Here is a 17,464-nt window from a genome sequence, read left to right on the forward strand (position 1 = left end):
TCAATAAAAAGTGATTGTTAGGAAGATTTTTTGTAGTTTTATTTCTTGGTTCTCTGGTGTGTGTGTGTGTGTGTGTGTTATCTTGCCGTCAGAGGCCGCAGTGCGTCAATACATTTCCACAAAACAATGTATTTTACAGTTATTTATGATGTTACAACAGGGCTAACGTCTGCCTACGAAGACAGCCAAAAGCACATAGCCTACTTACCGCAATGTTTCATCTCATCTCATTATCTCTAGCCGCTTTATCCTTCTACAGGGTCGCAGGCAAGCTGGAGCCTATCCCAGCTGACTACGGGCGAAAGGCGGGGTACACCCTGGACAAGTCGCCAGGTCATCACAGGGCTGACACATAGACACAGACAACCATTCACACTCACGTTCACACCTACGGTCAATTTAGAGTCACCAATTAACCTAACCTGCATGTCTTTGGACTGTGGGGGAAACCGGAGCACCCGGAGGAAACCCACGCGGACACGGGGAGAACATGCAAACTCCACACAGAAAGGCCCTCGCCGGCCCTGGGGCTCGAACCCAGGACCTTCTTGCTGTGAGGCGACAGCGCTAACCACTACACCACCGTGCCGCCCTTACCGCAATGTGTTTCCTCAAATTTGACGTTGAGTTTTTATAAGCTGAAACGTCCACTGGTTTGGGGAGACACATATGACACCGCATAACATTATTATTTTTTGTTGTTTGGAGAGTGAACATGGTTTGTATGTGTGGCCAGGGGTGTGCCTCTTCGGCTTGATGAGAAACGCGGGCCGCTGTCTCTGCCATTTTTCTTCTGCTTCCATGCTCTTTTCCACCTGGACTGGTCTTGCTGCGGGAATTTTGTGTGTGGGCGCGCACGGCGGCTTGGCTCTGTTTGATTGGCGAATCGGAGTCAAACCATAGCTCCTCCCACTATGACTCTGGCTGCTACATTTGGTCGGTGAGATGCTGTCATGTGGCAGAGCCTCTGCTGGAAGTCTCGACAAAACATAAACAAACAGGCCACGCATCGCACGGATAAATAAAAATAAAGTAGCGAGTAATGAGCAGAATATAGCCCAATGTAACGGAGTAAAAGTACCGCTTCTTCTTCACAAATATACTCAAGTAAAAGTAAAAAGTATGCTGCATTAAAACTACTCTTACAAGTACAATTCATCCAAAAAGTTACTCAAGTAAATGTAACGGAGTAAATGTAGCGCGTTACTACCCGCCTCTGACCATGGCTATCATATTTATGGACTGTGAGGAACTCTGGGAAGTGGAGTCTTGAGTATGAGCAGATGCAGATGTGAAACAATTCACATGGATAAGAGATGGGAGTGTCTTCATAATGTAGGCATAGTCATGACATCATTTGAACTTTAGTATAATGTAGGGCTTATTGTGTAAGGCTTGTGGCCACACAAGTTATGCTTGATCCTTAGTAGGATACATGCTTATAACATGTATGTAGGTTTTTTAAAAAAAGTCTTTTAAACATCATTTATATTTTTATTTCATTGTTCTGCGATTTATAGTTGAACTCAGCCATTACTTAGTTTTGTTTTGATATCAGCAGGATACAATAGAAAAGACTGCTTCCTGGGATATCTTTTACAGTTCCATGAGTTCTGAGAGCAGCCTGTTAATAAGTCCTGAAATACAAAGAGTTTGGTCTTTTTGTGGAACACTTGTTTAATATTTTTACTTATTAAATTAATAATTATTGATTAATTGAATCTCAGAAGGCGGCACGGTGGTGTAGTGGTTAGCGCTGTCGCCTCACAGCAAGAAGGTCCGGGTTCGAGCCCCGTGGCCGGCAAGGGCCTTTCTGTGTGGAGTTTGCATGTTCTCCCCGTGTCTGCGTGGGTTTCCTCTGGGTGCTCTGGTTTCCCCCACAGTCCAAAGATGTGCAGGTTAGGCTAACTGGTGACTCTAAATTGGCTGTAGGTGTGAATGTGAGTGTGAATGGTTGTCTGTGTCTATGTGTCAGCCCTGTGGTGACCTGGCGACTTGTCCAGGGTGTACCCCGCCTTTCGCCCATAGTCAGCTGGGATAGGCTCCAGCTTGCCTGCGACCCTGTAGAACAGGATAAAGCAGCTAGAGTTAATGAGATGAGAGATGAGATGAAGCTGAGAAGAGTATAACAGACTAATGAGATAAAATGATTGAGAAATTTGTTGATACACACTTCTAAATTGCTGGGAGAGGTCAAAGAATCAGAATTAAAATGTTGGGTTACTTTACAAACTTATTTATGATGGTAAATTAGAAAGCTCTGTGTTTTATTCCCTGCTCAGCTGTGTTCTGTTGAGGTGACATGTGAGTCAGGCAGCGTGATAGCGGCCACACTGGCCAACGGAGGAATTTGTCCCATCACAGGCGAGCAAGTACTGAGCTCTGAGGCTGTGAGGAACACACTCAGCCTCATGCACTCGTGCGGCATGTATGACTATTCTGGCCACTTTGCTTTTCATGTAAGTTGCTCCTGGATATTATGTATTTATTCTAATTTTATCTTTTTCATGTGATCATTTTATTTACTACAATTGATTGATTATGCAGTATGTTGGAAGAGTGTAAGCTGATAAGAGTATAAGGAAAAAAGCAGGCTAGGAATGCACTGAATAAGATATTGAGCATTTATTGGAAAGGAAAGGTGCCATATAAATAAAGCTTATGCTATTAGTACTTCATGCCTTATTGTTTAAAATTAAGATATTCTGTCTATAATGAATGAAAATATAAATTTGTTCTTTTGTGTGTCAGGTGGGACTGCCTGCTAAGTCAGGAGTGTCAGGAGCTGTGCTGTTAGTGGTGCCCAATGTGATGGGGGTCATGTGCTGGTCACCACCGTTGGACAGGCTGGGGAACAGTATAAGAGGCATCCGCTTCTGTGAGGTCAGCTTAAACTCCGATTTCTCCTAAATATAGACTGCAGTTCATTCTGAAGTAATTGTAACAATTCTCTATTTCCTCTGAATACTCCAAACTGCACAGTAAGAACTCTGATTCGTCCCCTCATTTGGACCAATTTTATAAAGCCAAATTCCCCCCCGAAATGATGCTCATGCACACAAGGACACTTGTTGCAATTTATTAAGGGACAAACAGACTAAGAAACAAAATTTTCTTGACGTTGCCACCAGTTTCTTTTAGGAGCTTCTGTTCACTTAGTCTACTTTTGTAAATTTGCAGAGGCAAACAAATATAAATGCTCTGGGTTTTTAATTTAGCAGAAAAAACACCCTTCAATTCCACATCACAGAGATTATTTACTTGTACCACAGCACAATTTTATTTATTTATTTATTTATTTATTTATTTTAACATTGTACAACCCCGATTCCAAAAAAGTTGGGACAAAGTACAAATTGTAAATAAAAACGGAATGCAATAATTTACAAATCTCAAAAACTGATATTGGATTCACAATAGAACATGGACAACATATGTCGAAAGTGAGACATTTTGAAATTTCATGCCAAATATTGGCTCATTTGAAATTTCATGACAGCAACACATCTCAAAAAAGTTGGGACGGGGCAAGAAGAGGCTGAAAAAGTTAAAGGTACAAAAAAGGAACAGCTGGAGGACCAAATTGCAACTCATTAGGTCAATTGGCAATAGGTCATTAACATGACTGGGTATAAAAAGAGCATCTTGGAGTGGCAGCAGCTCTCAGAAGTAAAGATGGGAAGAGGATCACCAATCCCCCTAATTCTGTGCCGACAAATAGTGGAGCAATATCAGAAAGGAGTTCAACAGTGTAAAATTGCAAAGAGTTTGAACATATCATCTACAGTGCATAATAGCATCAAAAGATTCAGAGAATCTGGAAGGATCTCTGTGCGTAAGAGTCAAGGCCGGAAAACCATACTGGGTGCCCGTGATCTTCAGGCCCTTAAACGGCACTGCATCACATACAGGCATGCTTCTGTATTGGAAATCACAAAATGGGCTCAGGAATATTTCCAGAGAACATTATTTGTGAACACAATTCACCGTGCCATCCGCCGTTGCCAGCTAAAACTCTATAGTTCAAAGAAGAAGTCATATCTAAACATGATCCAGAAGCGCACACGTCTTCTCTGGGCCAAGACTCATTTAAAATGGACTGTGGCAAAGTGGAAAACTGTTCTGTGGTCAGACAAATCAAAATTTGAAGTTCTTTATGGAAATCAGGGACGCCGTGTCATTCGGACTAAAGAGGAGAAGGACGACCCAAGTTGTTATCAGCGCTCAGTTCAGAAGCCTGCATCTCTGATGGTATGGGGTTGCATTAGTGCGTGTGGCATGGGCAGCTTACACATCTGGAAAGACACCATCAATGCTGAAAGGTATATCCAGGTTCTAGAGCAACATATGCTCCCATCCAGACGATGTCTCTTTCAGGGAAGACCTTGCATTTTCCAACATGACAATGCCAAACCACATACTGTATCAATTACAGCATCATGGCTGCGTAGAAGAAGGGTCCGGGTACTGAACTGGCCAGCCTGCAGTCCAGATCTTTCACCCATAGAAAACATTTGGCGCGTCATAAAACGGAAGATACGACGAAAAAGACCTAAGACAGTTGAACAACTAGAATCCTACATTAGACAAGAATGGGTTAACATTCCTATCCCTAAACTTGAGCAACTTGTCTCCTCAGTCCCCAGATGTTTACAGACTGTTGTAAAGAGAAAAGGGGATGTCTCACAGTGGTAAACATGGCCTTGTCCCAACTTTTTTGAGATGTGTTGTTGCCATGAAATTTAAAATCACCTAATTTTTCTCTTTAAATGATACATTTTCTCAGTTTAAACATTTGATATGTCATCTATGTTCTATTCTGAATAAAATATGGAATCTTGAAACTTCCACATCATTGCATTCCGTTTTTATTTACAGTTTGTACTTTGTCCCAACTTTTTTGGAATCGGGGTTGTAGTTAAAATTTAATATTACTAAATATACTGCCAGAAAAAAATATAAACACATGGAGTTTGTTCTCTACAGTTTAATCACTATTATTGACACACACACACACACACACACACACACACACACCTAACAAAATGCTACATAATAGTAATGAAATAAGGAAACCTAAAACTGATTGTTCTTACATCCTAATGGGACTCTAAATGCAAGCTTTATTAAAGGCAGGCACATGCGGAGGGTAAACCCATTAAATCTATAGATTAAAGATGCATATAGTGCTGGTATTAATTTTAAATAATAAATATGTGTTGGGGCGGCACGGTGGGCCTTAAGTTGAAGAATAAATAAATAAATAAATAGAAATACCAGACTAGTAGTAATGTTGGGGCGGCATGGTGGTGTAGTGGTTAGTGCTGTTGCCTCACAGCAAGAAGGTCTGGGTTCGAGCCCTGTGGCCGGCGAGGGCCTTTCTGTGTGGAGTTTGCATGTTCTCCCCCTGTCCGCGTGGGTTTCCTCCGGGTGCTCCGGTTTCCTCCACAGTCCAAAGACATGCAGGTTAGGTTAACTGGTGACTCTAAATTGGCTGTAGGTGTGAATGTGAGTGTGAATGGTTGTCTGTGTCTATGTGTCAGCCCTGTGATGACCTGGCGACTTGTCCAGGGTGTATCCCGCCTTTCACCCGTAGTCAGCTGGGATAGACTCCAGCTTGCCTGCGACCCTGTAGAACAGGATAAAGCAGCTAGAGATAATGAGATGAGATAAGAAATATGTGTTGCGCTACAACTGCCTGATTAAAGTGTGAGATTGTTGTTGTAATAAAATAGTCACTTCCAACATTTCTCAATTCACTAAACATTTTACAATAAACATTCTCTTTGTTAGGTTTTCAAATTTTATTTATTCATTCGTTCATGTTCTATGCTACTTCTCCATTGTGGATCGCAGGTGAGTTGGACCCAATCATCAGCTGACTTTGGGTGAGAAGCGGGGTACACCCTGAACAGGTCATCCATCTATCATGGGGATAACAGAGACAGGCTATGACAATTTAGAGTAGCCAGTTTACTGAATCTGCATGTCTTTGGACTGTGGGAGGAAACGCAGGCATGGAGAGAACATGCAAATGCCACACAGAAAGGCCAGCAGGTTTGAACCTAGAACCCGCTTGCTATGAGGTGACAGTGCTCTACTGTGCTGCCCTACAATGAGATCATTTATGTAAAAATACAAAAATATGGGGGTTTTGAAAACATTTGACTGTATGAATGGTTTTTCGCTTGAACTTGACCTATGCTTTATGCTGAATATTTTCTGCAGTGCAAAAATTGGCCAGGGGAAAAGTGTAGATTACTTGTTCCCTTCAAAAATGACATTTTCAGGACCCTTCAAAGTAAACACTTTTCATTACTTCAGTTTGTAACTACATCAGAGATGGTTGCCACTAGAAATGCGTGGTCCTCCTTTGAAGTTCCCGATGTAGGGTACATCCCTTCAGAATGGACTGCAGTGATAGATATATTTGTATCAATATGATCTTTATTCATTACACTGAATGTGTCTTAATGCATATGATCATTATCTGATATTTATATGTAGAAGTGAATCTGGAAATACAAACAATGTTTATTCAGTTGCTACTTGAGTCATTCACTAATGCTGACCTGGAGTTTTAAATGCACGTCATGAATCATTGAATGAATGATTGACCAAATCAGATTTTCTTTTAGTTGTTATACTATTTTGCACCTGAAAGTATGTTCATTTTTTAAAACTAAGGATCCAGGCATCATATGACATTAGATTTGATATACTGTGTAAATATTTTCTGCAATCAGGAACTGGTGTCCCTGTTCAACTTCCATAATTACGACAATCTGAGACACTTTGCGAAGAAACAGGATCCACGTCGACAGTCTGGTGATGAAAGGGTGAGACCAAATATTGAAAACCAATTTTCAATATTGTTTTGCAAAATCCTATCAGTGTAATTGAGATTTTTGTCCAGCAGATGGTGTTGTAACTCTGATATAAAGAATCAGGTCTTAATAATGTGTGATGTCTGATTAACACAGTCCATGTCTTTATATTCTACAGCAAGAATTTATCCATTAATTTTTAAACATTTAATATTTAATCTATATAAAATAAAGTATACAATATATTTTATTGACAGAACAGAGGACTCTGATAGCAAATGAGAGTGCACGTAAAGAATGGTGAGAATAGGGTAGCTGATAACATTGCTGCTTTTATCATTTTTATTTCTGTGATATACATGTATTATGAGTATTATTTCAGAAATTAGAATCAAGCAGAGACACCATAAGAGCATAAAAATCATTGAGTGGTTCAAAGGGTCTAGACCTAGATACAGACTGTAGAACATACATCTTAAGACTGTCATATTGGGTTGGGATCAGGGACTCGATGTAAGCTTGACTCAGAAGGCCCAGAGTTTTTCGCTTCATCCTTGGATCCAAGCACATAAGGTTTTGTGTCAGAAAAATTGCTTTGGGGTTATTTAGACCCCAACAGAACAGAAGGATTAACCTTTTCAGACCTGCTTTGAAATTGTACAACTTGCAGACAGACTATATTGTCATGACACCAAATAGATTAAGTTCCTCCTATCAGTCAGAAGATGCTCATTGACTGTGATGCCCAAACTAGAACTGATAAAATGCATATGGGTTTTTCACACTTCTGAATAGGATGTGATCCAGATTCAAATTGTCTCACTATATATCAGCTACAAAGATTTGATCTAAATTTAGCAGAAGTTTGGTAACAAATAAAAGGTTTTCTTTGAAAAATTGGGTCTTGCTAGTTAGTCCAACAGTTCTAGTTTTATAAGAAATGACTGCATTATTTTCCTTTAAAGACATGAGCGGCTGTGAGGCTCTAAAATATACATATATTAGCACTTGCTTATAACAGAATCTTAAAATATATATATATATATATATATATATATATATATATATATATATATATATATATATATATAATGTGTGCGTGTGTGTGTGATATTACATGGTGGCGTGAAGATATGAAGTTTATCTTCAAGTGGTGAATGTATATATTACAAGTGTGCAGTAAATGAGTGAAATATTTTTCAACACGGGAAGATAAACTTCAGATCTTTGCTCCACTATGTAATGTTCTTTATATTATATAGACACATCCACAAAAAAAAAATATGCAAGTTAATCAAAACATGTCTGTGAAGATTCTCAGTCATCCAGGTCATACTAACTGTGGGTGGTAAAAGAGAGCAACTAGACTTGCTTGAAGATTCTTGAAAATGTTTCACCTCTCATACGAAAGGCTTCTTCAGTTCTGTCTGACTAGTAGGGAGTATCAGGTATTTATCCTCTCATGGATGAACAGCTCATCTAAGGTGTCGTTGAGTCATCCTGTTGGTGTGGGTCACTGGGGACTGGATGTGAACGGCCTCAAGAGTCGTTAGGGTGATCAATGGATTGCCCGTTAAGGTGATCAATGGAATGCTGATTCTCTCTGTCCTCCTGTGAGTCACTGAAAACAGCTGGGTTTTGGTGTGCATTCAGTTGTCTGGGAAGTGTGCCAAAGACTGCATTGTATGTGGCTGATAAATGATGTCTAAGACCCCCACCTCTGTTCAGTGATGGCCGTTCCAGGTTGACAAAAATGGCTTCTTTAACTCCTCGCTCATACCAACGATCCTCTCTGGCTAAAATGCATACGTTGCAATCCTGAAATGAGTGTCCTTTGTTGTTAAGATGAAGGTAGACAGCAGAGTCCTGGCCTGAGGAACTGGCTCTCCTGTGTTGAGCCATACACCTGTGAAGTGGTTGTTTTGTTTCCCCAATATATGAGTCCGTGCATTCCTCACTGCACTGAATTGCATACACTACATTGTCCTGTTTGTGTCTGGCTATTCTGTCCTTAGGGTGGACCAGTTTCTGCTTCAGGGTGTTACTGGGTCTGAAATGTACTGGAATGTTGTGTTTGTAGAAGATCCTCCTGAGTTTCTCAGATAGATCAGAAATGTAGGGAATGACAATGTCCTTGTATTTGTTCCTGTTATCCTCCTTGTCCATTATGTTCCTTTTTCTGCTCTTGAAGAAAGACCAGTTGGGATACCCGCAGTTCTGAAGTGCTTTCTTGATGTGATTCTGCTCCTTTTCTTTTCCCTCTACTGTTGTAGGGATGTTCTGAGCCCTGTGTTGCAAGGTCCTAATGACCCCCAATTTGTGTTCCAGTGGGTGGTGAGAGTCAAAGAGTAGGTACTGGTCTGTGTGTGGGGGTTTCCGGTAGACCTCGATGCTAAGGCTTCTGTCTTGTCTAATGTGTACATCACAATCCAAGAAAGCTAGATTATTCCCACTGATGTCCTCCTGAGTGAAATTGATGTTGATATCCACTGCATTGATGTGCTTAGAGAAGGCTTCCACTTCATGGGTTTTGATTTTAACCCAGGTGTCATCCACATTATCTGAACCAGTGGCTGGGAGCAACTCCTGAAAAAGTGATCAAAGCTTTATGTTCCACTTCCTCCCTATAAAGATTGGCCACAATAGGGGACACCGGTGAGCCCATGGCGCATCCATACTTCTGTCTGTAGAAACTTTCATTAAACTGGAAATAAGTGGTAGTCAGGCAGAAGTCAAGCAGGGTGCAAATCTGGTCCGTGGTGAGGTTCGTTCTATCCAGTAAGGTGTTGTCTTGAAGGAGTCGTTTTCTAACAGATTTGACTGCTTCTGTGGTGGGAATGCAGGTGAAAAGAGAAGTGACATCGTAAGAAACCATGGTTTCATCCAAGTCTAGTTTGAGGTCTGCAACTTTTGGTAGCAAAATCTTGGGAGTTTTTGACGTGATGTAGCGTATTCCCAACAAGAGGAGCCAGGATGGTGGCTAGGTGTTTGGCAATGTTATAGGTGACAGAGTTTATACTGCTGATGATAGGTCTGAGTGGAGCTCCTTCCGATTCACAAGGGGCTCACCGGTGTCCCCTATTGTGGCCAATCTTTACATGGAGGAAGTGGAACATAAAGCTTTGACCACTTTTTCAGGAGTTGCTCCCAGCCACTGGTTCAGATATGTGGATGACACGGGTTAAAATCAAAACCCATGAAGTGGAAGCCTTCTCTAAGCACATCAATGCAGTGGATATCAACATCAATTTCACTCGGGAGGACGTCAGTGGGAATAATCTAGCTTTCTTGGATTGTGATGTACACATTAGACAAAACAGAAGCCTTAGCATCGAGGTCTACCGGAAACCCACACACACAGACCAGTACCTACTCTTTGACTCTCACCACCCACTGGAACACAAATTGGGGGTCATTAGGACCTTGCAACACAGGGCTCAGAACATCCCTACAACGGTAGAGGGAAAAGAAAAGGAGCAGAATCACATCAAGAAAGCACTTCAGAACTGCGGGTATCCCAACTGGTCTTTCTTCAAGAGCAGAAAAAGGAACATAACGGACAAGGAGGATAACAGGAACAAATGCAAGAACATTGTCATTCCCTACATTTCTGGTCTATCTGAGAAACTCAGGAGGATCTTCTACAAACACAACATTCCAGTACATTTCGGACCCAGTAACACCCTGAAGCAGAAACTGGTCCACCCTAACACAAGCCAGACACAAACAGGATAGCGTAGTGTATGCAATTCAGTGCAGTGAGGAATGCTCAGACACTTATACTGGGGAAACAAAACAACTGCTTCACAGGTGCATGGCTCAACACAGGAGAGCCAGTTCCTCAGGCCAGGACTCTGCTGTCTACCTTCATCTTAACAACAAAGGACACTCATTTCAGGATTGCAACATACGCATTTTAGCCAGAGAGGATCGCTGGTATGAGCGAGGAGTTAAAGAAGCCATTTTTGTCAACCTGGAACAGCCATCACTGAACAGAGGTGGGGGTCTAAGACATCATTTATCAGCCACCTACAATGCAGTCCTTGGCACACTTCCCAGACAACTGAATGCACACCAAAACCCAGCTGTTTTCAGTGACTCACAGGAGGACAGAGAGAATCAGCATTCCATTGATGACCTTAATGGGCAATCCATTGATCACCCTAAAGACTCTTGAGGCTGTTCACATCCAGCCCCCAGTGACCCACACCAACAGGATGACTCAATGACACCTTAGATGAGCTTTTCATCCATGAGAGGATAAATACCTGATACTCCCTACTAGTCAGACAGAACTGAAGAAGCCTTTCGTATGAGAGGTGAAACGTCTACAAGAATCTTCAAGCAAGTCCAATTGCTCTCTTTTACCACCCAAAGTTAATCAAAAGAATTTTAATTTTGAACTGGTTTGCCATTTTGACAATGCACATCAAATCAGCGGGAAAACACTGGGAGTGATGTCATCAGAGTGAAATATCGAGAAATATGTCACTCAGATCTGCAATGTATTTCATATGAAAAATATGAGTTTTTCAACATGAGAAGATAAGCTTCATATCTTCAAGCCAATGTGTAATTTTCTTCTTGCTATATAGACACATATACTGACAATATCGACTGCACATAGACATTGCAGCCATGCAAGAAACTCATCTCCCAGACAACAAATCTCTAAGGAAGAAAAACTATAATACTTTCTATTGGCAAGGAGAAAGTGCAGTGGCAACCAGGGAACATAGTGTTGGTTTTGCCATCAGGAACACCTTGCTACCCATGATTGAACCTCCAGTGGGTGGCACTGAGAGAATCCTCGCCCTGCTACATGAGGGTGCTGCTAACCTTGTTTGCATTTATTCACCAACACTAACTGCTGCTCCTGAAGTCAAAGATCAGTTTTACGAGCATATCGACAGCATTATCAATTGAATTTTAGCAACAGAGCATATCTTTCTTCTAGGCGACTTCAGTGCAAGGGTTGGTGCAGACCATGAATGCTGGCCAAATGTATTAGGTCACCAGGGCATAGAGAAAATGAATGAGAATGGTCAGAGGCTTCTGGAGCTATACTGCTGTCACAACCTATGTGTGACAAACACCCACTTCCAGAATAAGGCATGCCACAAAGCATCTTAGAGACATCCAAGGTCCAGCCATTGGCATCAGTTAGACTTGGTCATTACTAGATGTGAGTCACTAAACAATGTCTGCAACACCAGAGCTTACCACAGTGCTGATTGCGACCCTGATCACTCCCTGATTACCTCAAAGGTAAAGCTAAAACCAAAGAAACTCTACCATTCCAAGAAAAGATGCAAGCCAAGAACTAACATCAGCAAGACTGCTTATCCAGACAAAAACTTGGAGTTCATTGAACAACTTAAGGTGTCCTTGACCAGTAACAAACCTCCTGATGTGGAAGGTAGATGGAAGTCTCTTTGGAATACCATCTACACCATTGTAATCAAGACTTATAGCAAGAAGGAGTGCAAGAATGCTGACTGATTTGACGTGAACATTCCTGTGTTAGAACCAGTCATTGATGCTAAGCATAGTGAACTGATCAGCTACAAGTGTGATCCCAGTCAGCATAATCTTCAAGCACTGAGAGCTGCTTGCCGCAAGGCCCAGCAAACTGCACATCACTGTGCAAACACCTAGTGGCTCCAACTTGCAGATAACACAGGTGGTTTGCCGATGATGCCACCCTGATTTCCCACACTGAAGAGGGTCTCCAAGCCCTTATCAACCAGTTTGCCCATGCCTGCAAGTGTCTGAGTGTGCTTCAGACACTGGTAACATCAGGAGCATGTACGAGGGCATTAAGCAAGCAACTGCCAAAACAACAAAGAAGACTGCACCCCTAAAATCCAAGTCTGGGGAGGTGATTACTGACAGACATAAGCAAATGAGCCGATGGGTCAAGCACTACCTGGACTTCAACTTGAAAGAAAATTTTGTCTCCCAAGAAGCACTTGACAGCATTGTGAACCTTCCCATCCTAGAGGAATTGGACTCACAGCCCACTGTGGAAGAGCTCAGCGAAGCCTTATCCAGCAGAAAAGCACCAGGCGAGGATGGCATACTGCCAGAGATTATCAAATGTGGGAAGCCAACCCTACTAAAGCCACTACACAAGCTCTTGTGTCTCTGCTGGAGAGAAAATAGGGTACCTATTATATGTATATATACCTATTATATATATGTGAAATGCAAAAATAGTCACCTTGTACAAGAATAAGGGCGATCGCAGCAATTGCAACAACTACCAGGTATCTCCTTGCTGAGCATAGCTGGCAAAGTCTTTGCCCACATAGTCTTGATGCATCTCCAAGTTCTTGCTGAATGCATCTATCCAGAATTTCAGTGTGGATTTAGGGCTAATAGATCCACAGTTGATATGATTTTCTCTGTTCGTCAACTGCAGGAGAAGTGTCGTGAACAGCAGATGCCATTATACATTGCCTTCATAGACCTCACAAAAGCATTTGATCTTGTAAGCAGGAAAGGTCTGTTCCATCTGCTGAAGAAGATCAGCTGCCCTTCACAGCTGCTTAGCATCATCACCTCTTTTCACAAAGACATGCAGGATGTGGTCAGCTATGACAGGGAAGTCTCAGAGAGCCTTTTGCAATCCAGAGTGGTGTAAAACAAGGTTGTGTCCTTGCACCAACTCTGTTCAGTATCTTCTTCTCGCTGCTGCTTGACTTCTCATTCAGACACTCAACACAGGGTGTCCATCTACACACCAGAAGTGATGGTAGACTGTTCAGCCTGGCCAGACTGAGGGTCAAGACAAGGGTTCGTTCTGTACTCATCAGAGAGTTATTGTTTGCCGATGATGCCACCCTGATTTCCCACACTGAAGAGGGTCTCCAAGCCCTTATCAACCAGTTTGCCCATGCCTGCAAGGAGTTCGGGCTGACTATCAACATTAAGAAAACCAAAGTCATGGGACAGGATGTCCCTGCACTACCATCAATCAGAATTGACAATGAAACTCTTGATGTTACTGACCACTTCACTTATTTGGGCTCTACCATCACCAACAACTTGTCACTTGATAGAGAAATCGACATGCACATTGCAAAAGCAGCAGGTGTGTTGGCCAAACTAAGCAAGAGAGTGTGGGACAACGTGTGACTTGCCATGAGGCTTCAGGCATGTCTCTGTCTGAGAGGGAGCAGCCCCTCCCTCGTGTGTGTGTGTGAGAGTGTGAGCAGCCCCTCCCCCACCCGCGCCCTGAGAGCAGAGACACAGAGTGTCACACAGAAAGTGCAGTTTTTCCTCAGAGTGCTCCCTCCAAACAACGGGGATTTACATGAAAACGGAAGGAGATATTCACAAAATCCTTTCATATTGAGTGCCACAAGGCTCTCCTGAACACATTGATGTATTTTTTTGTCTGTAGTATAAAAAATGAGGACACTAGAGCGAGTTAAAATGAGTGACTTTTCTGATTTTGCAGTACAAGCGCTGCCACATTTATAATGGGAGTCTATGGGGCAGCGCGCTTGTCCTCTCCTTACTTTCAGGCTTCTAATTCAAAAACTGTAAATCCTATCATTTAGGTAGACACATTGTGTGAATCAGGACAAGTGTGACTACTACTTTTGAGAAAATTATGTGTGTAGAGTGAAAATTGTGGCTGAAAACACAGTTTAAATGAGAAAGTTTGAGCTTTTTTTTCAGGCTGCCTACACTCTAAATTCCTGAGCCCCACTGGTGTGTAACGCAATAGACACCCATTATAAAGTCTGAATTTCTCCAGATTTGCTCATGGTGTTTGAGCTGGGACTGAGCCAAAAGTGTGGACCCTAGCAAAAAAGTTGAATGGCAGACTCGATTTTGTGAAATGACTGTTAAATACGTTACTCAATGTCCTGGATGTAGTTCATATGAAGAATACGAATGGTGTATTTCCCAGTAAAATATTTGTGTCTCTAAAATATATAATGGACATTTAAATATAACATCATATCTGTGCAACATGACACTTCCATCTACAACATCTTGTTTTTACTGTCTATGGTAAAGTGCATGATATTTAGTCTCGCGAAGTCTGACAAAAGTCTAACTTCTTTTATTTACAGCTAGAATATATTATTTTACACAAGAATTTCATTACATTTCTTGAAATTCTCTTTTCAGCCCAATAACAGTGAATAAATCAAATGCTCTGACAATAAAAATAAAAACAAAATCTGTCACTGTTGGCAGTTGCAGGGCTGTAAAAAGCCTTTATTCAGTCCAAATGAAATGATTGGATAGACTACCTGCCTGCCCACCTACCAACCTGCGTACCTGTGTGTGATCCACCAGTGCACTTATTGCATGCTATAGATAGTTTTCACTGACGTCACGGCATTCCGGGGAACGCCCCCCCAGCTGCCATCTTGGGGGGCAAACAAAACGGACCATCGCCACTACCGGCTACATTATCTCGGCCGAATTTATGAAGTTATATAGACAGTTTTCTAAAATAAAGATCATTGTCGGCAAAATCAAGCAAATAGAAGTATATAGATACATTAGACGACATCTCATGACAACGGTATGCAGCCAAACTGGCCTTGATTGGGGGAATTGACCCCTACGTGTTAGGACTGGGACTGTTTTGGCCTCTAGAGGCCGCTGTTATGTTTATCTTGTCATGTTTGTTTTGGCCTCTAGAGGCCGCCACTGTGTTTTGTGTTTGTCTTGATTGTCTGTTTCCTGCCCCGCCCTGTTCCTTAATTGTTTTGTGTATAAATACCCCTCTGTTTGTTCCCTTGTCACGGAGTCTTTATGCTATGCTGTCTTGTGCTAGTTTCCTCTGTCTCACGTATCTTGCCTGTGTCCTTGTGTTTTTGATATTTTTTGCTTTCTTTGGACTTTGTACCTTTTTGATCTTCTGAGCTTTTGGATTTTCTTTTTGTTTTTTCCATTGGATTGTATATAGTATAAATAAACTGTTTTTTGATACTCTACTTTTGCCTCACGCCTCTGCACTTGAGTCATCCCCCTGGTGGCCTAGTGGGGGTTTGCTAGATTATCACACCAGCGACCCAGGTTCAAATCCCAGCAAAACCCTAACAGAAAGACTCCGTCATGACCGACTCAGCAGAGGTGTCAACGGTCTACCCGGCTAACCTTCAGGGAATTATGGCTTCTTTAACACATTTCGGAGCTACCATGGACACTCATGGACGAACACTTACGAGCCAACATGAGGCCCTTGCTCGCCACAAGGTACTGCTTCAGCAAATTGGGAAAACCCTGGCACAGTTGACTCCTCTGCCCACATCTCCTGATCCGGCTCCTGCTCCACCATCTGCACCCGCTCCAGTGCCTCCCGCCACGCTGTCTCCTTCACCTCGCGAACCCAGCCTTCCTGCACCACAGAGGTATGACGGCAAGCATGGTGAGTGCCGGGAGTTCCTTACCCAGTGCCAACTCGCCTTTGAGCTTCAGCCTACCACCTACACTACGGATTGCCGCAAGATTGCCTTTGTGATAACCTTGTTAGCTGGTAAGGCACGAGCTTGGGCAACGGCCATTTGGCAGAGACAGGGACCCGAGTGCTCTGATTTCAAGTTGTTTATGGAGGAGATGCTTTGTGTCTTCAATCAGGCAGACACCAGTAAAGATGCAGCCAGGAAGCTCATGTCCATCCAGCAAGAAGGAAGCGTCGCGGACTACGCCATTGCGTTCCGGACGCTCGCAGCTGTCAGCGGATGGAACGAAGCAGCCCTGGTTTCAGCCTTTCACCATGGTTTGTCTGACCCTATCAAAGATGGCCTGGCCTCTATCGGATGTCCAAGTGGCCTCGAAATTCTGATCTCACATTCTACTCATCTTGACAACAGGATTAGAGAGCGCCGCCGAGTCCTGAGCTTCCCCGGCCTCACTACCTCAACCTGGAGCCCATCAACCTCCTCCAGTGACTGTCCAGAGCCCATGCAAGTTGGCCGTACTCGTCTCTCCGCAGCTGAGAGGGAGCGCAGAAGGAGGGACAAGTGCTGCATCTACTGTGGCAAGCCTGGCCATTTCCAAGCATCATGTCCTGAGCTCTTGGGAAAAGGACCGCCCCGTCCAGCCGAGGGAGGGTTGTGACAGGGCCTACCCTCTCTCCTGAACTCCCTGGCCAAGGAGTCTACATCCCGGTCTCCATCTCCTGGGGTGAGTCTGTCCACTCTTGTCAGGCCTTGTTAGACTCCGGGGCGGCTGGAAACTTTATGGATGTTCACTTCGCCCAAAGTATCAATGTCCCTACTGCACCTCTTGAAGTCCCACTGTCTGTGTCTGCCCTGGATGGCCAAGCCTTAGGTGACGGAAGAGTCACCCAAGTAACTTCTCCAGTCTTCCTCCAGTCTCAAGGTCACAAGGAAGAAATATCCCTGCACCTGATTCCTTCACCTGAGTTCCCAGTGATTCTAGGCCTTCCTTGGCTTACCCGCCACAACCCTCGCATAGACTAGGTAACAAGCCAGGTTGTGGAATGGGGCCCTGCGTGCCATGCCTCTTGTCTGCTCTCCAGCTCTCCTGTGTCTCCTGCCAAGCCTCCTGATCTCACCGAGTTATCTCAAGTTCCCACAGAGTACTGGGATCTCAAGGAAGTTTTCAGCAAGAGCAGGGCCGCCGTTCTTCCTCCGCACCGT

The 17,464-nt window shown here is 43.0% G+C and overlaps 1 protein-coding gene across 1 annotated transcript in view; it reads left to right on the forward strand.

The window, feature by feature from the left end:
• The window catches only part of gls2b (glutaminase 2b (liver, mitochondrial)), a gene marked incomplete at its 3' end in the record, with an annotated part of 70,391 nt that overhangs the window by 39,736 nt on the left and 13,191 nt on the right, over nt 1-17,464 (forward strand). Inside the window, exons 13-15 of the mRNA XM_060910187.1 lie at nt 2,283-2,459; nt 2,752-2,883; nt 6,747-6,839. Of these exons, the coding sequence (XP_060766170.1) occupies nt 2,283-2,459; nt 2,752-2,883; nt 6,747-6,839 (402 nt within the window). The remainder of the gene's footprint in view (nt 1-2,282; nt 2,460-2,751; nt 2,884-6,746; nt 6,840-17,464) is intronic.

This window comes from Neoarius graeffei, chromosome 26 (assembly GCF_027579695.1).
Source record: "Neoarius graeffei isolate fNeoGra1 chromosome 26, fNeoGra1.pri, whole genome shotgun sequence".
Classification (NCBI taxonomy): Eukaryota; Metazoa; Chordata; class Actinopteri; order Siluriformes; family Ariidae; genus Neoarius; species Neoarius graeffei.